The sequence below is a fragment of the Chiloscyllium punctatum genome, chromosome 12 (assembly GCF_047496795.1).
Source record: "Chiloscyllium punctatum isolate Juve2018m chromosome 12, sChiPun1.3, whole genome shotgun sequence".
NCBI lineage: Eukaryota > Metazoa > Chordata > Chondrichthyes > Orectolobiformes > Hemiscylliidae > Chiloscyllium > Chiloscyllium punctatum.
Window position 1 is genome coordinate 32,255,703 of NC_092750.1, and position 20,308 is coordinate 32,276,010.

The following is a 20,308-nucleotide window of genomic DNA, read 5'->3' on the forward strand; positions in this document are numbered from 1 at the left end:
ACATTATTCAGCCTCAACTGGAGCATTGTATCCAATTTTGTATGCTATACTTCAGGAAAGATGGGAAGACCTTAGAAAAGTTTCATGAGAACAGTTCCAGGGATTAGGAATTTCACCTATGTAAATAGATTGAAGAAATCGGTACTTTTTTCCTTGGAGAAGGTTAAAAGAAGATCTGATAAATATACTGAAAATCATGAGCGATCTGGACAGAGCAAACTGGGAGAAACTATTCCATTGGCAGAAAGATTGAGAGCAAGAGGGCACAAATTGCAGATAAGTCTAAAACAGCATTAGGGACACCATTACTGGACACAAGACTCCACTAAGCGAGAGAGACAATTTACTTCAGGGAAGGAGGTTGGTGTAGGAACCAAGTGAATAGTTCTGCATGGATAAGAGGCATAGTCAACATGAGGTCAGGTCCAGTGATGTATAAAGTTTGGGTAGGTGCAACAGTTCTGAACAAGTATGTGAACCATATGAAAGCTGCAAACTTGCAAACAGAGCAGATAATGGCACTGGAGAAAATGCTCATTCTGACAGCCACTGCAGCGATCAGTCACATGTGATAAAACAATTGTCTGCTTCTATAAGTTGATTCTGATTGTCTCTAGCATAGAGTTGAGATATCGAAAGGTTCCGTCTTAAGGTTATTGTCATCATAAATTCAGCAGTTAAATTTCACCCGCATAAAATTTTACTTTCTCTCCATTGCTGTGTCCCTATATGATCCATTTGAAATTACACCAAATGCTGTGAATAATTATGCAACTTGACCCATTCTAGGGAATTGAGTCATAGACTCCCTACAGAGCAGAAAGAGGCCATTTGGCCCACCAGGTCTGTACTGATTCTCCGAAGAGCATTTCACCTAGACCGAAACCATTCTGTAACTCAACATGGGCTTTTGACCATGGCTAACTTACTGCCAGCAGCTCACCCACATTCATGGGAATGGCTGGATAAACCCTAGACTCAATTACACAGCGACTATGCAGGTTCTTTCATGGGCTCAACATTCTTAGTTATTGTGGATGCCCACTCTAAATGGTTGGACGTACAGAGTTCATTTGTAAAATATGGGGACAACGACAGAAATGGCCAGGCTGTGCAAAATCATGAAATTGTTTCTTGGTCAACATGCAAGGTGGCCTTCACCCCTTTGATAGTCCCTAGACCTTCCTGAAAGGTTTCCAGGTATTTAATTAGGACGTCACTCAGGCAAGCATTTTCTAATCAAAACATGCTGAGCCAAGCTTGGTGAATCTTTTCAACCAACTCTGCCCAATAAGCTTGGACCTGAGGATTTTTACTACAATAAGCTGCTTCTCATAAGAGATTGGAACCAAAGTTGTACCCTTAATCTGTAAATGTTCCCCACTATAGATTCTCAATCCAGCCAAGGTCTTGTGCAAACTTAAGTGTTGGAGCCCACAGTGAATTTTGTTAACAGCTGCTTCTGAGCACTGAACAGTCAAACCATTATGGATTTTAGTTAAACCATTCAACCAGCTTATTTTGACTGGTTCTGATTTGGATGTTGCTAATTTGTTCAGGATATGTCCTGAGCGAGGTTATGCAATTATCTTCACATAAGTGGTGTTCCCCAAACCAGATGTAGGTGGACTTTCCAGGGTATGCACTACCCTGGATAGCAGCCTATGAGTTCTCTTACTCAATTTAAGTCTAGTGACTCGGGTTCGCATACCGACAGCAACTACAATGCCTTGTTGGCCCGGATCCTGAAGAAAACTTTAGTTGTGTGGCCGAGGCTTGGCTTTGTTTTGGAGTTTTCCTGTGTCCCTCTGTTCAGGATATGTCCTGAATAAGGCGTTACATTTGTCTTCACATAAGTGGTGTTCCCCAATCTGTCGGACTGGAAAGGGTATCCACTTCCATCGGAATACCCTGCAACTCATATGGTCCACTTGCCACACTTTCCAATGATAAAGCCAGTTGTAATACTTGTTTGAAGTCCAGTTAGACTTCAGCTAATAGGTGCTTTTGCATGATTATGTCATTAATCCCACATATCAAATGGTCTCTCAACATCTCATTAAGGTTAAACCAAAGTCACGTGCCTCTGCCAATCATCTTAACCCCAACAAAAAAAGTAAGTATGGATTCTCCTTGTTCTCAAATTGCTGAGTAAAACCAATAGCATCTCAAAATTAGAGAACGCTTGTGTTCATAATATTCCTAAACTAAATCTTTCAACTCTTGAAAGGTTTTAGTACCTAATGTCCCAGAGAAAGTTAGGCTCCTAATAACCAAAAAAAGCTACAGGTTCACAAGCTGTCAGGAGAATTACTAATCGCTTTGTATCTGCCCTAACATCATTTGCCTGGCAAAAAAAAGCATTCCTTCCATAAACTTGACCCAGTCTTCAATGGCAGGATCTCATGAGTCAAGCTCCCCAAATATTGGCAGGATGCCAGAAATGCTTACCCCAACTCAAAGATGACCGCTGCAAGTGAATTTCTTCAGGAGCGTGCTTTACTCTTATTGTCATTGAAATTACTCCAAAGAGGCTGGTATTTTGTCACCAAGTCACCCTTTACTTACACGTGTGAAGTCCTTGACACCGATCCAACTCCCTCAGCGCCAGCTCTCCGAGTGAACAGGATGTCTGACACTCCAGTTTTTATTTGTCACCTGGGCTTCCTGGTTGAACCAGATTAAGAAGAAAGGTTGGGTAGGCTGGGTTTGTTTTCACTGGAATGCAAGAGGTTGAGGGGCAACCAAACAGAAGTTTGTAAGATTGTGAATGGATAGAGCGGAAAATATGAGGCTTTTTCCGAGGGTCGAGGGATCAATAACTAGAGGGCACAGGTTCAGTGCAGGGGGCAGGGTTTAAAAGGGATGTGGTGATGAGTTCCTGGAACGCGTTGCCTGAGGTAGTGATGGAAGCAGCATTTATGAAGCTACCGAATGAATACATGAAGAGGAAGAGAATGGAGGGATATGGAAACTGTAAGTGAAGACAATTTTAATATGGAAGTGCAAAATGTGTCAGCTCAGGCTTGGAGGTCCAAACGCCTTGTTCCTGTGTTGTATTGTTCTTTGTTCCAACAGCCCCAGTCAGGGAACTCATGTTCTATGATGACCACCTGGCTGACTTTGTTACAATCACTACACAAGCATTTCAAGATAAACTGCAACGGTCTTTGAAAGAACAAAATCCTAATCTCGTTTGCTAGCTAAAAGTAGTTGAATGCTCATTCAGACACTGGGACAAAGTCAAGAAACAAAAACACAGAATTAAAGATTTTACATGAATTATTTTTATTTCATCACCTACCTTAGCTTTTCCAACTTCAAACATTTCAGTATTTTTATAAATTATAGTAGTTTCTGGTCGGGTAGTTCGGATGAAGCAAATACCCTGGAGGCATAAAGCAAGGGTTCAGTTGTGAAGGATTCAAATCTTACAACTTGATCTATGGAGAAGATTTTAAAAATCTAGTTGATTATAAACAAGAAACAAAAACCCTTTGTAGTTTTATCCATTATTTAAGTGTATGCATCATGCCAAACTTCAACAAGATGTGCTATTCATGAATTTGAAGTCTTAAAGATTGTTCATTACTGGTAACATTTGCTAACAGATTTTACTTTGAAAGTACTTTCTGAACAATGACAGTATGATTTTATGGTAGCACTGTATTACAAATGCTGGACATTATATGACGGTGATGTTTCTGAATATCCCCTTTATCTTAAGGTAAAGCTTAGAAATCTGGAAGCATCCAAGTTTGAAGACATGCAGGTGAAACACAAGCACACACCCACTGACAGCAAATCCATATACTGTAAAGCACTTCTTTTACAACAGAGAGGAGTGGGCAGGGCAGGGAAGCAACTACAATTGCATGAAGAAACAAGGCAGCTGGTATCATGAGGGCACAGAAGGACTTGTATGTGCTTTCAACAAACAGGATGCTTCTAAGACTCAGTGTTCTGTTTGTAAGGAAGGAGCTAGAACTGATGGACTTGGAGATTTAAGAAATAAGCAGTTGCTGCATTAGGCCTTGCTCACAGAAGCCAGATTTGGAAGATTCTGGTTGAGAGGAAAGGATACAGACTCCAGGGAGAACCAAGTCTGTTGTAGAGCTGGGAATAACATTTGGTCTTGTAATGCTATAAATCTATCAGAACTACTGTGCACTGTTTGAGAGAGACTTTAAAAAGGAGTGTTAAGTCCCATGTTCAGCAGCATAAATTGACCTTTATTCAGAGCTCCTTTCCAACATAGTGTGGGAAAGGTCTCTTGGAAACAAACTTTAACATACTCTGACGCTCCAATTAAAATACACAATATTTATATATTCTGCAGTGCAAAGATTACAGCAACATTTACATCAGTGTTAGCCACATCCCCTCCATCCAATCCTTTGAACAATCAACTCAGCAGGTCTGGCAGCATCTGTGAAGAGAAATTAAAGTTCAAGTTTCAGGTCAGGTGACCCTTCCTCGTGTTCTGAGGAAGGGTCATTGGCCCAGAAAAGTTAACTTTGATTTCTCTTCATAGATGCTGCCAGACCTGCTGAAGTTTTCAACCAACTTCTGTTTTTCTTTCTGATTTACAGCAGCTGCAGTTCTTTCAGTTTTTAAATACGTGATCAATGATGGACAACTTCATGGATAACCCTAAGTCTTCCCATGTTCTCATACGTTCTTATCATCTATCCTTGGGCTCTCTCAACACATCTTACACCACACCTATTATTCATCCTGCCTGCTATCAAGTCTCCCTGCTATCAGGAACATTCCAACACCGACTGCTGTGTTCAATTTATAATTCTCTCCAACCATCTTACGTTAGCTAAAATCCACAGTCAGCCATTTAATGCTATCTTCAGCCACTGACAGCTCAAACAGCACAACAAAAGGGCTTAGAAGACTTAACTCCATTGTTTTTGTTAGTTAATGCAAAAATAGCTTTTTAACAATAGTGCGGTAGTTGCCTGTTTGTTAATAATTAATCTATTTTGATTTTAGCTTGTTTGTTACAGAAGCAGCTTTTTTTGTAAATATATTTATTACTTTTAACTTTACAAATATATAAAATTATTGAAAAAAATCACAAACATCAGTATAATAAAAAGAAATAAAACACAAATTACAATACAACTACTATCTACTAACCTACTCTATAATACAAAGCAAATCCTAACACTGTGCAAAGCAATGCCAAAAAAAAAGCAAAAAAACCCAAAAACCCCACAAAATACAGAACAGCTATGCTCAGCACAAGGCTCCCAAACAAAGGAACGGGAGCATTGTATACATACCCGTATTAACTCGGGAGACCCCCTCCAGGGGCCAGGGCTTGACAAATCTAATCATCCTGGTTAAACAAAGGCCCTAGTTAAGATAACTGATAAATCTATATCCAAATAATTCAAGTAGGGCTGCCATGTCTTATAAAAATGGTCTGTTGTGTGGTGGACCATGTTTGTAAAAATGTCCAAGGGAACGTGCTCTATAATTAATTTCTGCCATCCCAGCGAGGCGAGCGGCTTCTCAGACACCCAATTCATCAGAATATTCTTCCGTGCACAGTATGCAAGAATGTTAAATAGTTTCTTCCCATGCCTGTCTAAAGATGGTAAATTTGGTAGACCTAAGAGGATATTGGGATGACTTTGACTTCAGTCCTCAATACCCTCCCTATCTCTCCCGCTACAGCGTTCCAATAAACACGGAGCCTGTGGCATGTCCAGAAGCAACGGGTAAGAGTACCTACACTTATTTTACATTTGGGGCACACTGAAGGTGCCCCTTTTTTAAACTTCGCCAGACAGTCTGGTGCCAGATGAGCCCTGTGCAGAACTTTTAACTGCGTAGCATGTTCTATTACAGATTGAAATCTTTCGAGTAATCTCCCATATGTTCTCCCATGTTTCAGAAGAGATCTCCACTCTCAGCTCTAGCTCCCAGACCTTACATAACCGGTTAATATCCTGCCAGGCCCTGCCATCCAGGAGGCGATAGAGGGCATTAACCGAAAGGGTACTTGTGGAGCGTTGCAACAACCTCTCTGTATTGGGCTTATAGGGCTTAGTGAGAAGCGTAGTCTTCTGGCTGAAATCCCTAGCCTGAAAAAAATGGAAAAGGTCTCTGCTGGGCAACCCGTATTTGCGGCTCAGTTGCTCAAAAGACATCATAACCTCCCCCTCAAACAAGTCTCCCAAACCAGAAACTCCTCTCGCTGCGCATAGTTTGAACCCTGAGTCCATCATCGCTGGTCGGAACCCTGGCATGCCAACTATAGGTGTAAGTGGTGAAGTCTTGGATAAATAACTCTCACTCTGACGCATTGCCCTCCATGCCTTGACTGTACTAACGACAATGGGGTTCCGGCAGTGGTCCATGACTGTCCTCATCTTATCCATGAACAATAGATTAATAAGAGGGCATTTTGCTTGGGAGGCCTCAATATCCAGCCATATTGAGTTTGGATCGTTACCTACCCAATTGCAGACAAAAGGCAGCAGGGAACCCAATTGATACCTCTGATGTCTGGGAAATCAACTCCTTCCCCTCCTTGAGGCAAATGGAATTTAGTAAGCTTGATTAGGGGCCGCTCACGATGCCAAAGGAACCAAAGCACCCCATAAGCTTCCGCAGCGTTGACCTGGGAAACATTACAGGAGCATACGCATGGGATAAAGCAAACGAGGAAGAACATTCATCTTAATGAGAGATACTCGGCCCATTGAAATTGGTAAAGCCTCCAATCTCTGGAGATCTCACCTAATATTGTTGAGCAAGTGAGCAAAGTTAGTCCGAAATAACAGATCAAACTTGGGGGTAATAAAAATGCCTAGATATACCGGAACCCTGCCCGTGACCACTTGAAAGGGAACTTAGAGCCACCTTCAACTTCTGGCACGTCCTTAAGGTTCCCCAAAGGCAAAGTTAATCCAACTTTGCAAAGTTAATCTTATATCCTGAAATAGCCCCAAATGAATTGATACATTCTATCAAATGGGGTACGGAGGTGATCGGGTTCGATAAAAATAGAAGGACATCATCCGCGTACAATGTAATCTTGTGTGCCCTCGATCCCACTTCTGGAGCGGTTATATGGATGTTCTGATGAATGGCCTCTGCCAGCAGCTCTATCACCAACGTAAACAACAACGGTGAGAGGGGGCAGGCTTGCCGACTACCCCTACCAATTGCAAAATTGCCAGACTTCACCCAGTTGGTGAGGACCGTGGCCAGAGGGTGCCGATATAAAAACTCCACCCACCTAGCAAAGACTCCACCCAACCCGAACTGTTCTAAGACATAAAAAAGATACAGCCATTCCACCCAGTCAAATGCTTTCTCTGCATCGAAGGAAATCACCAACCCCTGAATCGATCGTTGCTTACAAACTTGGACCACATTCAGCAACCTCCTAATATTATTAGAGGATCTATGGCCCCTTATAAAGCCTGTCTGATCCTCTTTAATAATATGGGGCAACACCCTTTCCAATCTCAGCACCAGGATCTTGGACAGAATCTCGAAGTCTGAATTTAATAGAGAGATGGGCCTGTATGAAGCACAATCCTCAGGAACCTTCCCCTTCTTAAGGAAATATTAGCTTCTCTCAAAGATGGTGGTAGGCATTCATGCGTATAGCAGTGATTGTACATCTCCACCATCTGCCCTGACAGAATCCCTATAAACTCTTTATAAAACTCACCCGGAAGACCTTCAGGGCCAGGTTCTTTCCCACTCAGAAGTTGCCTAGCTGCCTGCTGTATTTCTTGAACTGTCAAGGGGGCATTAAGGAGAGAGGCCTGTTCTAAGGTTACCCCTGGGAGGTCCAGGTTCTTAAAAAAGTCTCCATTTTAGCATTCCTGTCTTCGTAACCTTCAGACCGATACAATTCAGAGTAAAAGCTCCGAAAAGCCTCATTAGTCTTTTTAGCATCATATGTAAGGACCCTGGCGCGGTCCTCTGATTGCAGTAATGGATTGGGGAGCACGCTTTTTCCTAGTCAGGTATGCTAAATACTTCCCTGGCCTATCCCCATATTCGAACAGCCTCTGTCTAGCAAAAGCAAGTTCTTTCTTTGCGTTTTGTGTTAGTATTGAATTCAAGACAGTCCGAAGGGCTGTGATCCGCTGTAGCTGAGTCACTGAAGGCTGTGCAAAATGTGCTGCTTCCGTGGCTTTCAACCGTGTCTCAAATAGACGCTGCTGTTCCTCCTTCTGTCGTTTCCGGCTAGCCAAATAGGAAATAGCTAATCCCCGAGCAAAGGCCTTAGCAGTCTCCCACAGCATGGACGGACTACTAGCCGTGCCTGAGTTGATAATCAAGAATTCCTGAAACTCCTTCAAAAGGTATTTCACAAATTTGGAATCCTCAAGAAGAAAAGGGTCCAAACGCCAGTGTCACAAACCTAGCCCTTCACTCTTGGCCTTAACCTCCAAATATACTGCAGTGTGATCAGAGATAGCTATATTCCCAATTTTACAACCCATAATAGAATTCAGAAGGGCCGAGGGAGCCAGAAAGAGGTCGTGTGACATTCATATGGGTTTGAAAAAAAGGTGAAGTCCCTGCCGGTAGGGTAAAGACATCTCCAAATATCCACCAGCCCCAACTCCTTGCATAAGTCAACCACCTGCTTGGCCTGCAAAGAAATAGTTGGGGGCCCACGAGGCATTCCATCCACAGTCGGATCCAAAAGACAACTAAAATACCCCCTATAATAATGTGTTCCAAAAGCACTCAACTTAAAGAAAGCACTAATCAAATATTTGAGGGGATGCGCCGGAGGACAGTAGATGTTTAAAATGTCATATTCCTCCCCATGTATCAAGGCTTGAAGTATCACAAACCGTCCCTGCTCATCTTTCACCTGCTCTAATAATGCAAACGGAAGATTTTTCTGGATAGGTACCGCCACTCCCCGACATTTAGTAGTAAAGGATGAAAAGAATAATCCCCCTGTTGTAATTTCAGGTGTTCCCCATCATCCAGATGGGTTTCCTCCAACAAAGCTATATCAGCCCTTTCCCTCTTAAGGCTAGAAAGTACTTTTTTCCTTTTAATAGGCGAATTACTTCCCTTAATGTTCCGGGTGCACCATTTAATAAGACACTTAGCCATATCCTTTTAAGACATATCCTTTTAAGTGCCTTGAACCCCTCAGAGGGAGAACCCTGCTTACAAAGTGCCAAGCAAAAGTAAAACTCATAGAATCAAAAAAAAACTATATATACAAAAACTACTCTATCATAACTATAAACAACTATTACTACCAAAAAACTACAAAAAAAAAGCAATCTTGAATAGAAGACTCTTCCCTCTGCCCATAGGGGACACCCACTCTACCCATCTCCTCCTTCACAGCACCTTCAAACCTGGACTGTACCCCAGCCTTAGGCCAGAAAAAAAAACAAGGAGATGATCCTTAAATCAACAGAAAAAAAGACAAAATCAGGATGAGCACTCCACCCATCCCTGGCTTCATGACACCCCTACCTGTGACTAAAAGAGAAACAGAACAAACAAAGAAGGGGAGATACAACAAAGAACATCCACAAAATTTCCCATCAGAAAATCCAGTTATTAAAAAAATAGGAACAACTTATTCCAAAGTCTTTTCCCCATTTCCAAAAAGGAAATTATTAGGGAGAAAGAAAGGAATAAAAAAAAAGGGAAAACATGGGGAAAAACAGAAAAGAGAACAAACATTAACCATATTCTTCAGGCCAATCCGTCTATTTTAAAGTGTCCACAAAGTTTTTAGCCTTATCCGCCGCGTCAAATGTATAAACTGAGTCCTCGTGGCTGAAACAAGTACTGTGGGGTATGTCATGGAGTACTGGATGCCCAGGTTTCTCAGCCTCTTTTTAACTTCATCGAAGGACTTCCTCTTTCGGATTACAGCTGTTGAAAAATCCTGGAAAAACATGATTTTTGACCCCTTGGACAGCAGCACCTGCGGATCTTTTCCCAGGGATCTGGAAGCTTATAAGGACAAGCAAAAAGTCATAGATGAGTGGAAGTGCACTAGGACTGGCCGGGGACGCTGCACCGGCTCTGACCTGTGCACTGTAACTCGAGACGCCCTTTCAATTTGAAGCCTGCTGGACTCTATGTGAACGCCCAAAAACTTCGGCCGACAGTTTTCAAAGAAGCTGACTGGCTGCTCACCTTCAGGGAGCCCAACAATTCGGAGATTTATCTTCCGACCTCAATTTTCGAGGTCGTCGATATGGTTTTGCAGAGCCCACACCTGGATCCGACTGGATGAGGACTCCATTGCAGCTTCTGAGGCCTTAGTTCGACCCTCCACCTCCTCCAGCCGCTCCCTGGGGCCCTGGATCTCCTGCTCTTGCTTCTGCAGCATGTATGTGATAGGTTGGACCTGGGCACGAATCTCCCCACGGATTCCCTCAATCGCAGCCGCAACTTTCAAGGTCAGTCTCTCCATTGCTGCAGCCAATTCCTGAGTGTCTGTCAAGTTCCTCAGGGGTTCAGGAGAGGCTGCTGTTACTGCAGTCTCTGATGTGGTAGGTGCTGCAGGGGAGTGTCCTCCCTGCTGCTGTTTGCTTGCTCCTTTTCCCTTTGGCATCCTTTCCATTCCCAAATATTAATAAATGTGTTCTGTAAGGTCTTAAACTAATATTTCCACCACATAAGTTGGCCAGGGATGGCAAAAAACACCGGTACGCCTTGGCTGTTAGGCAGAGCTGTCCACAGCAGTTCTACAGAATCGCCACCATCTTGCCGAGTCGCCACCATCTTGCCGAGTCGCCTAAAGTAGAAGTTTTAATCTGTGAAATACTGTCCACTAGATAATTTTTGTTGATTGGAAATTCATCTCTCTTTCAAGGTTATCAGTCTCTTCTGGGATCTAAATGACGATCACCTTCAAGTCAGAATTGTGGTGCAGTTTCACTCCAGAACCTGAGCACACAACCCAAACTGGCACTTAATGCCAAATTCGTAATAACATATTGTCAGGGTAGTTGTCTTTAGAATGTTTAATGGGTATGCCTGCTGGTGTGGATCAGAAAGATTTAATAGCCTTATCCAAGCAATCTCAGCACTTCATTAATTGCTCAGCTAAGTACAATGAAAATATTACTTGGTTATTTATCCAGTTTCCTGTTTTCTGAGGCCTTGTAATGCATGTGGCTACAAAGCAGTGACTATACTCGGAGAGTAATTAATTGCCCAAAAAATGCTTTGGGACAGCCAAGATTGGGAAATTATAATCATCTTTCTTTCTTATAAATAAATGAAAGGCTCTGTCAATAAGCTCAAAGCTTTGTTTGGATTTAAAACCATCCAAACCAACAGCTGTCGAATGACTTTGAGCATGTGCCCTCCATTACTGGAGATAAAAATTGTCAGACTGTCATCACCAATTTGTTGCTTTATGTGAGGTTTGATACCGCCTCTCACAATGAATGCAGTACATGACTTCTCAAAAAGTGGAAGAATTGGTCTAATAAAATATGTGGCTTTAAAACTGGTCAACAATTAGGAATAGTGCAATTTTAGATTGCACTGTTAAACAGTGCATTATGTACCTTGGTATTAGCAGCCAGTTCTACTGCCCGTTCAGTTGACACAGCATCACTTGGATAAAAAATTGTTGCTGTGGGAATGGCTCGGAATAAAGCAAGATCTTCCAAACCCATCTGGGAAGGTCCGTCCTCACCTTAGAAGAATTAGCAGCATTAGAAACATTCTCACAGTCCATCCCTCATTGTTCAATTTGAAGACGTATTGTAGAATCAGCAACATACAAGATTCAAATTTAGGTTTTGTTCAGTTAGCCAATAAGAACAATATACCATAGGAAAATCAACTATGGCTTGCACTTAATCACGGTCCACTGACCTCTACTAGAATTGAATGTCTGGACTTTTAAGTGAGCTCAAGATAATTAAACAGCCAGCTAACTGTTTTCTTCACTTACACAAGGTACTAAACTCCTCTGCAAGCTCAGTCTTCAGGACAGGTACAATGCTGCAGAAGGACAATAAAGGATGATCTTCCTGAATAATTAGCAAGTAATCTCATGAAGTTAGTAAAATTAAACTCACCAATTGAGACACCACAGTGGGATCCAACAAGATTGATATTGCTTTCAGAAATTGCTGCCATGCGAATTTGATCAAATGCTCGGGAGAAAAACGTAGAAAAAGTGCTGACAAATGGAACGGTCCTGTCCCGTGCACAACAACCAACACCAACACTTACCTGTAAATGAAATACAGGACCAATAATAACTATTTGCCTGACAACAATAGCAGAATGAAACAAAGGTTCCTTTTCCCTTCATTTCTGCCCACTTACTATTCTTCACAAGTTGCCTTCATCAAGTGGTGAAGGAAAATAAAGCAGGAAATTCTATCAACAGACTAAGGTCACTCAAGTCTGAAATATTTTAATTAAATACAAAGCAGATTCTTTTATATTCTCAGGATTTTCTAATCTATATATTTTACAAACTATCTTGACAATAAATGACAACTCAAGTCTTAACTTTTTTTGCCAAAATTCATCCAAAGTAGTTCATGAATATACTAGTGGCAGCCCAGAGGCAAGGTCTCAACTGCTGATACATGAAAAGATGAACACTACAAATTAACAGAAAAGTTAAAAAGACCAAACCTGTGTATATTTTTGTTTACTTTCATGTTATGTTATGTGGAATAAAACATGGAAGATGTTAAACAAAAACAGATATATCTGGAGAAACTTAGTAGGTCTGGCAGCATCAGAACAGATAGATCTGAACAAGGGTCACTAGACTCAAAACTACTATAACTAAGCCTCGCAATCCACTTCACCTTTAACGACAAGATCTACAAACACATCAACAGGATTACCAATATCAGAATTTATCGCAGAAACAGTTATGCAGATATTAGAAGGAACAGTCCTCCCCAGGATCCAACTCAAGCTTTGTGTCATCCATATAGCTGACCCATTTCTCATCAGACTAGGGCAAACTAGAAGAAACCCACAAGCACATAAACACCATCCTTACCGGTATAAAATTCACCAAAGAGGAATGGAACAAGAACCAACTCACCCTCCTAAATGTCACAGTAGAATGAAAAGCCAATGGAGAGCTGCAGCCCAGTGTTTACAGGAAAGTCTCACACACTGACCAGATAATCAACTACAGGAGTTGCAGGAAGACATTATTTAAACAGGCTACAACACACTGCGGCACCCAGGAACAAGAAGCCGAGAAAAAACACCTTTACAATGTACTCAGGAACAACAGTTACCTGATAAGTGCAGTTCACTGATTCCTGCACAACAGACTTAAACAGGAAGACACAACATGCCCAGAGAAGCTAGCCATTCTATCATACATCAAAGACATTCAAGAGATGGCTACCAGACTACTCTGGCCCCTCGGCATCATGGTGGCCCACAAATCTACCAGCACACTTAAATAGCTCCTGATGAACTTAAAAGACACTGTATCTACAGCCAGCAGGAACGAACATCATATACAAAATACCCCACAAGGATTGCAACAAACATTGTATTGGACAGACGGGCAGGAAACTAGCCACCAGGATACATCAGCACCAACTAGCCAGCAAAAGACATGACCAACTATCAGTGGTATCCAGACACACAGATGAAGACGGACACCGGTTCAACTGAGACAATACATCCATCCTGGATCAGGCTAACCAAAGATATGCACGGCGAAATTCCTAGAGGCCTAGCATGAACAAACATATAGATTTGGACTCCAATTATCAAGCTCTCAGAAACAGAACAGGAAATGATATCACCTACCACAACAAAAGAAGACACATTAATAGCAAGCGGGACAGAACATCAACCTTTCACCGGAGGCTCAATGGCGATGTTACCTTGCATGGTGAAGAAACATCTGGGAACAAACCCACCAGTTCAGCAAACAAACTTACAACCTCAAAACCTTAATTCTGCTTTCTCTCCACAGATCCTGCCAGACCTGCTATAGCAATTTGGTTTTGCTTATGTTATGTGGAATTCATCTACTCCGGTTGTCTGTGGAACTTAAGAAAATAAAGAAGTAAAATAAAAGTTACCATGTTCTGTTCTGCTATGAAACATTCAATATAACGCTTGGGGTATTCCTTTTTAAACATTTCTGAAAATGTTGAGTTCTTTGTATCCCCATCTAATGCAATAATACGGTCATTGCTATGACCTATTTTTGCCAGGGCAGTTCCAAAGGCTTTTCGTGTGGCTACCTGGAAAAAATAAAAGAAAAGGTAAATTGCACTTAATAAATGAATACTTAATTTTCATTTTTAAAAAGGATGAAGCTTTGATACAGCAGTAGGTTATTCTTTTCAAGGATGTGTGTTGCTAATATATACTGAAGGAGATTCCGTAAAATATGTTTTGAAGGGAAGAGTGAAAGAAATTTATTTTATGTCCATGAAATGTTTCTATTTCAACCCTCAGAGTAAAAGGTGACATGCAGAGACTCTTCAGTGCCTTTTCTAAAATATTTACATGCAACACACATGCCTCAAAAGTGGAACTATTTATCAAAACATGAGAAAACCTCAAGAAAATAGAAACATTTGTTTAAAAATAGGTAGTTCTCCTATAATATCGTCGTTGCGTTCCAGCAAAACCTCACTTAATAGAAAATTGCTTAACAGAAACAATGGGGCCTACGGGCAAAGTGGGGTTAAGGGCAGACCAGCCAAAAAAAAATTTACGATAGCTCAAAAATCACCCAAAAGTCCAATGCAAAGTATAGCACAGCCTTAATGGAGGCTGAAATCATATCTATTAACGAAACAAAAGTAAATTTAACACAGTACATTTAAAAAAATGTAAGAAAGGTGCTTTCTACAGTATTTCTCACAGAAAGCCGCTCTTTCCGCAGCTGACATCAGCGTGTGCACAGAACGCATGAAGATCAGCGCCGACATCGCGCATGTGCAGAACAGCAAGAACACCAGTGCACAGGCAGAATGGAGCAGAGGTTTCAGCACGCACAACGGTGCATGCATAGTACAAAGCAAGCAAATTGAACTCCGCTGGAATTACACTATTGCCAACAAAGGTAAGAGTTCCGCAAAATATTGTTCCCTAATTCATCAGCAACATTATCGCCAAACCGCGCTGCCGACATATGTCATTCCAGAACTGCCTGTACACTGTAACCAAGTAACAAGAAATGATACAGTAATCTTGGGTCATCCAAAACCTTCAAAAAGGATGTAAATGAACTTTATTGCATAAGCACATGGCTGTAACACAATTAAAGATAGTTTTTTTAATAACTCAATGGTTGTGTCCTTGTGCTACCCTGCATTAGAGAAAAATTGTGCTTTAGAAATAGTGCTAAAAGTGTAGACAATGTAATCGCATCACAGCCAACATAGGTTTTAAAAGTTCGCACTTTAGAAACAGTGACCCTAATTTGACAATTGCACTACAGTGAATTCATGTTAATGAAATTATAGCAGAATAACCTGTACATGATTTCATGTGTTTCATTTTATGCAATCTGGATCAAGCTTTTCTCCATTTCTCACAAGTTTGCAATACTTAAAATTTATAGAGAAGAAACTCTACTGGGATCAAGCTATAACTGAAAAGAAAATGTTGAATTGCACCTGTTGAACAGCAAGAATCACCACTTTGGCTCAATTTACAAGGAGTGAGCCAATAAGTTACAACTTGGATTCTCTGACAGACTTGCACCCCATATTTTGTCTGACTTACTTCTGATTCTAATGTAGGATTAAATAAAAAACATAGGATTGAATAAAATACAAATTCTAACACATTGCACTGCTTATTCCACAGGATTACTAAAGGGCAAAACAGCAAGTCTACTCCCATTAGTTAAAATGACTCGGATTTTTCAGCAGCATTATTAAAGAGCAAGCTGAACAACAAAGCCTACGTCCACAAAGACACACTTAAAACAAGAAATCTAGAGCTACAGCCTGATATTCCCTGCTTCTCCACAAACTGCACCAATAGAGTCAGCATTGGAAATCACATAAAGCTTCATATTTACCCAATATAAAAGATTATCAGAAAACTTAAGGCTAATGCATTCAATGCATGCACATTTTTAACATAGTGATATATCTTAATGACTAACACAGCTTCTGGCATCAAACATGAGCATTTAATTATTCTGGAGATATTCAGAACTAGGAGTCAGATGAGGAGAAACTTCTTTACACGGAGAGTTTCTAGGATTTGGAATGCGCTCCCTGGGAGAGTGGTGGAGGTGGATTCTATACAATGTTTCAAAAGAGAGCTGGGGACACATTTGTGATTGATGAATTTAGCAGGCGAAAGAGATATCGTTGGAGGATGGGACAAGCTGAGTTGCTCTTTGTGGAACCAGTACAGACATGATGGACCAAATAGCTTCCTTCTCTACTGTAAGATGAATAATTATTGCTTTTATTTTTCCTAAACCTATCTTTCTTTTCTCTTCTGTTTCATTTCCTGTACATGATTTTACCTGCATATTCTAATGTACATCTCTTAGTTGAAATTCTGTATGTCTCAAGGAGGCATTTTCAGATGAACAACGAAGGAACAGCCAAGCCTCTTCATAGGTTGTTGGTTAATTTGAACATTAAATAATAAATAACATCACAAATATCTCACTAAACTATTGTTTCTCAGCAAAATCTGCCAAACACTGGTTAACTCTTAATCTTGGGGGTTTGATCACTGAAGTAATTAGTTTCATAAAAGAAACATGAGCCATTTAAAACAAGGACTCAGACTTCCATTAACATAAAAGAAAAATGACTTTTCTTTAAGATCCATAAGATAATGCAGCACAAAAAGAGGCTCTTTGGTCGACCATGATTATTCTGGGTCTTTGAAGGACCTTGCCAATTAGTCCCACTCTTCCAATCATTGCCCATATAACAGCAATTATTTCTTGTTCCAAATATTTATTAAATTTTCATTTGACAGTGATTATGCAATCTGCTCCTCCTTATAGTACCACCTGAATTATCATAAAGTAAGTCTGTCTGTTGCTTATGATCATGAACAGAGACTTCATCATAAATTAGAGCAACACGGTTATTTCCATCGTTAGAGTGAGCAGGCCGCATATATACTTGACACGAGATGCATCATAAAAATCTTCAGAGCAAAAGCAATATTACTCTGAACTACCCTCTGAAATGGCCCAGCAAGCCACGCAGTTGTATCAATTGCTATGGAGTTTCGACAAAGAAATGAAACTTGACAGACCACCTGGCGTTGACTTAGGTACCGGAAATGACAATGGCAGAAACAGCCCTATTAACCCTGCAAAGTACTGCTTACTAACATCTGGGGGCTAATGCCAAAATTAGGAGAGCTGTCTCACAGACTAACTAATCACCGACTTGACATATTTATACGCCATACCTTACAGATATCACCAACACCATCACTGATATCTCCGGTCCTACAAGCAGGACAGAGAGCAGATGGGGTGGTATGTTAGTATACAGTCAGAGGGAGTTGCCCTGGGAATCCTCAACATTGACTCTGGACCCCATGAAATCTCAGCTTCAGGTTAAACATGGGCAAGGAAACCTCCTGTTGATTATGATGTACCATCTTCCTATGGTTGATGAATAGTAGTCTTCCATATTGAACAACAATTGGAGGAAGTGTTGAGAATGACAAGAGCACAAAATGTAATCTGGGTGGGAAATTTCAATATCCACCAACTAGAGTGGTTCTAGCACTACTGATTGAGCTGGTTGGGTCCTGAAGCTGATTGGATCTGTAGCAGGTGGTGAGGAAACCAACAAGAGGAAAAAACATACTTCACCTCATCCTCACCAATCTGCCAGCTGCAGATGACAGTATAAGTGTAAGGATGACCACCGCAAAGTCTTTGTAGAGATGAAATCCTGCTTCCAAATTAAGAATATCCCCATCGTGTTGTGTAGCAATATCACCATGTAAAATGGGACAGACTTTGTACAGAGCTGTCAAAGACTGGGCATTCATTAGGCGCCGTGGGCCATCACAGCAGCAGAATTGTACTCCAGCACAATCTGCAACCTCCTGGCTGAGCATATACCCCACTCAAATCACTACCATCAAGCCAGGGGATCAACTGTGGTTCAAGGGAGAGTGCAGGAGGGCACACCAAAAGAGTAGCAGGCATACCTAAAAATGAGATGTCAACCTGGTGCAGCTACCACACAGAAGTACTTGCATGCCAAATAACATAAATAGTAAGTGATGGGCAGAACTGAGAGATCCCTCAACCAACATATCAGACATAAGCTCTGTAATCCTATCACATCCAATTCTAAATGCAGTGAACAATAAACAACTCACTGGAGGTGGAGCCTCGACAAATATGCTCATCCTCAAATGATGAAAGAGCCCAACATATCAGTGCAAAAGACAAGGCTGAAGCATTTGTAACAGTCTTTATCTACAAGTGCCAACACATTACGGCCTACTCCCACTGGTCCCCAGCATTACAGATGCCAGTTTTCAACCAATGTGATATCAAGAAACAGTTAAAGGCAATAGATACTGCAAAGACTAAGGGTCCCAACAATATTCTGTCAATAGCACTAAAAACTTGTGCTCCAGAACGTGCCACTGCCCTTGCCAAGCTGTTCCAGTACAGTTACAACACTGGCATCTGCTATGTGGAAAATTGCCCACATTGTCCTATACACAAAAAAAGGACAAATCCAACAAACCAACTACTACCCCATCAGTCTATTCTCAAATATCAGTAGGAAGTGATGGAAATGGTCATCAACAATGCTATCAAGTAGCACTTGCTTAGCAACAACTTACTCACCAATACCTACTTTGGATTCTGCCAGGACTGCTCAGTTCTTGACCTCATTACAGTGTTAGTTCAAAAATGGACAAAAGAGCTGAATTTCGGAGGTGAGTGAGATCAACAAACCTTGACTTAATTTGACCAAGTGTGGCATTAGGAGCTTTAGCGAAACCGGAATTAATGGGAATCAGGGTCAAACTCTCCGCTGATTGGAGTCAGACCTAGAACAAACAAAGATTGTTGTGGTTGTTGGATGTCAGTCATCTTTGCTCCAGAGCACCTCTTCGGGTTGTGTCTCAGCCCAACCATCTTCAGCTGCTTTATCAATGACCTTCCCACCATCATAAGGTCAGAAGTAGGGACGTTCGCCAATGATTGCACAATGTTTAGCACTATTAGTGACTCTTCAGAAACTGAAGCAGTCCATGTTCAAATGTAACACAATCTGAACAACCTCCTGCGTTGAATCCTAAATATTATGTTTGATATGCAGTGAGTATCTCCTGAATGATGTGTGAACAATTCGAGGATCAGAGGCAGAGCTTCTCGATGGTATATCACACCACTTCAACCAGGATATTGATTTGTGACTTTTCAAACTGTTATGTGACATTATGGATGTATATGGTATTAGCCTTCAATATTTCAAATATTTTCAGGTGTTGAAGATAAAGAAAATTGGCATGGCAAGGCCATTCCGAAAGATAATAGTTGTGCCACGCAGACACTAGGCAATGATATGTCCAAAAAGAGAGAATCTAAAGAGAGAATCTAACCACCACTTGGTGACATTCAATGCTGTTACCATCATTGAATCCCCCTCTATCAACATCCGGGATTACCATTGACCAGAGATTCAACTGGACTTACCATATAAATAGAGTGGCTACAACACCAGGTCACAGACTAGAAACACTACAGCCAGTTACTTACCTCCTGACTCTACAAAGCCTGCCCATCATCTGAAAGGCACAAGTCAGGACCGTGATTGAAAACTCTCCATGCTACCAAAAACACTCAAGACTCTTGACATCATCCAGAACAAAGCAGTCTGGTTGACTGGCATCAAATCCATAAACATCCATTCTCTCCACCACCAACACTTAGTAGCAGCAGAGTGTACTATCTACAAGATGCAATGCAGATATTCACCAAAGATGTTTAGGCAGCACCTTCCAAACCCATGACCACTTCCACCGAGAAAGGGAAGGACAGTAGCTCCATGGAAACATCACCACCTGCAAGTTCCCCTTCAAGCCACTCAACATACTCACTTAAACTTATATCGCAGTTCCCTCAGTGTTGCTCAGTCAAAATCCTGGAATTCCTTAAGGGCATTGTGCATCTACTAACAGCACATGGACTACAGGAGTTCAAGAACGCAGCTTGCCACCACCTTTTTGAGGGTAACTGGGGACAGGCAATAAATGCTCGTCAGCCAGAGGTGGCCACATCCACGAGTGAATTAAAAAGAATTGAACCACTTGAATAATGTCAAACATATAA

General features: G+C 41.3%; 1 protein-coding gene across 4 annotated transcripts in view; it reads right to left on the bottom strand.

Annotated features, from left to right (window-relative positions):
- Positions 1-20,308, bottom strand: part of LOC140483760 (transketolase-like) — a 57,373-nt gene that overhangs the window by 20,942 nt on the left and 16,123 nt on the right. For all 4 annotated transcript variants that reach the window (XM_072582284.1, XM_072582286.1, XM_072582287.1 and 1 more), the window contains 4 exons: positions 14,076-14,240; positions 12,075-12,231; positions 11,556-11,686; positions 3,305-3,388 (listed from right to left, as the gene is read on the bottom strand). In XM_072582284.1, coding sequence (XP_072438385.1) covers positions 3,305-3,388; positions 11,556-11,686; positions 12,075-12,231; positions 14,076-14,240 — 537 coding nt within the window. The remainder of the gene's footprint in view (positions 1-3,304; positions 3,389-11,555; positions 11,687-12,074; positions 12,232-14,075; positions 14,241-20,308) is intronic.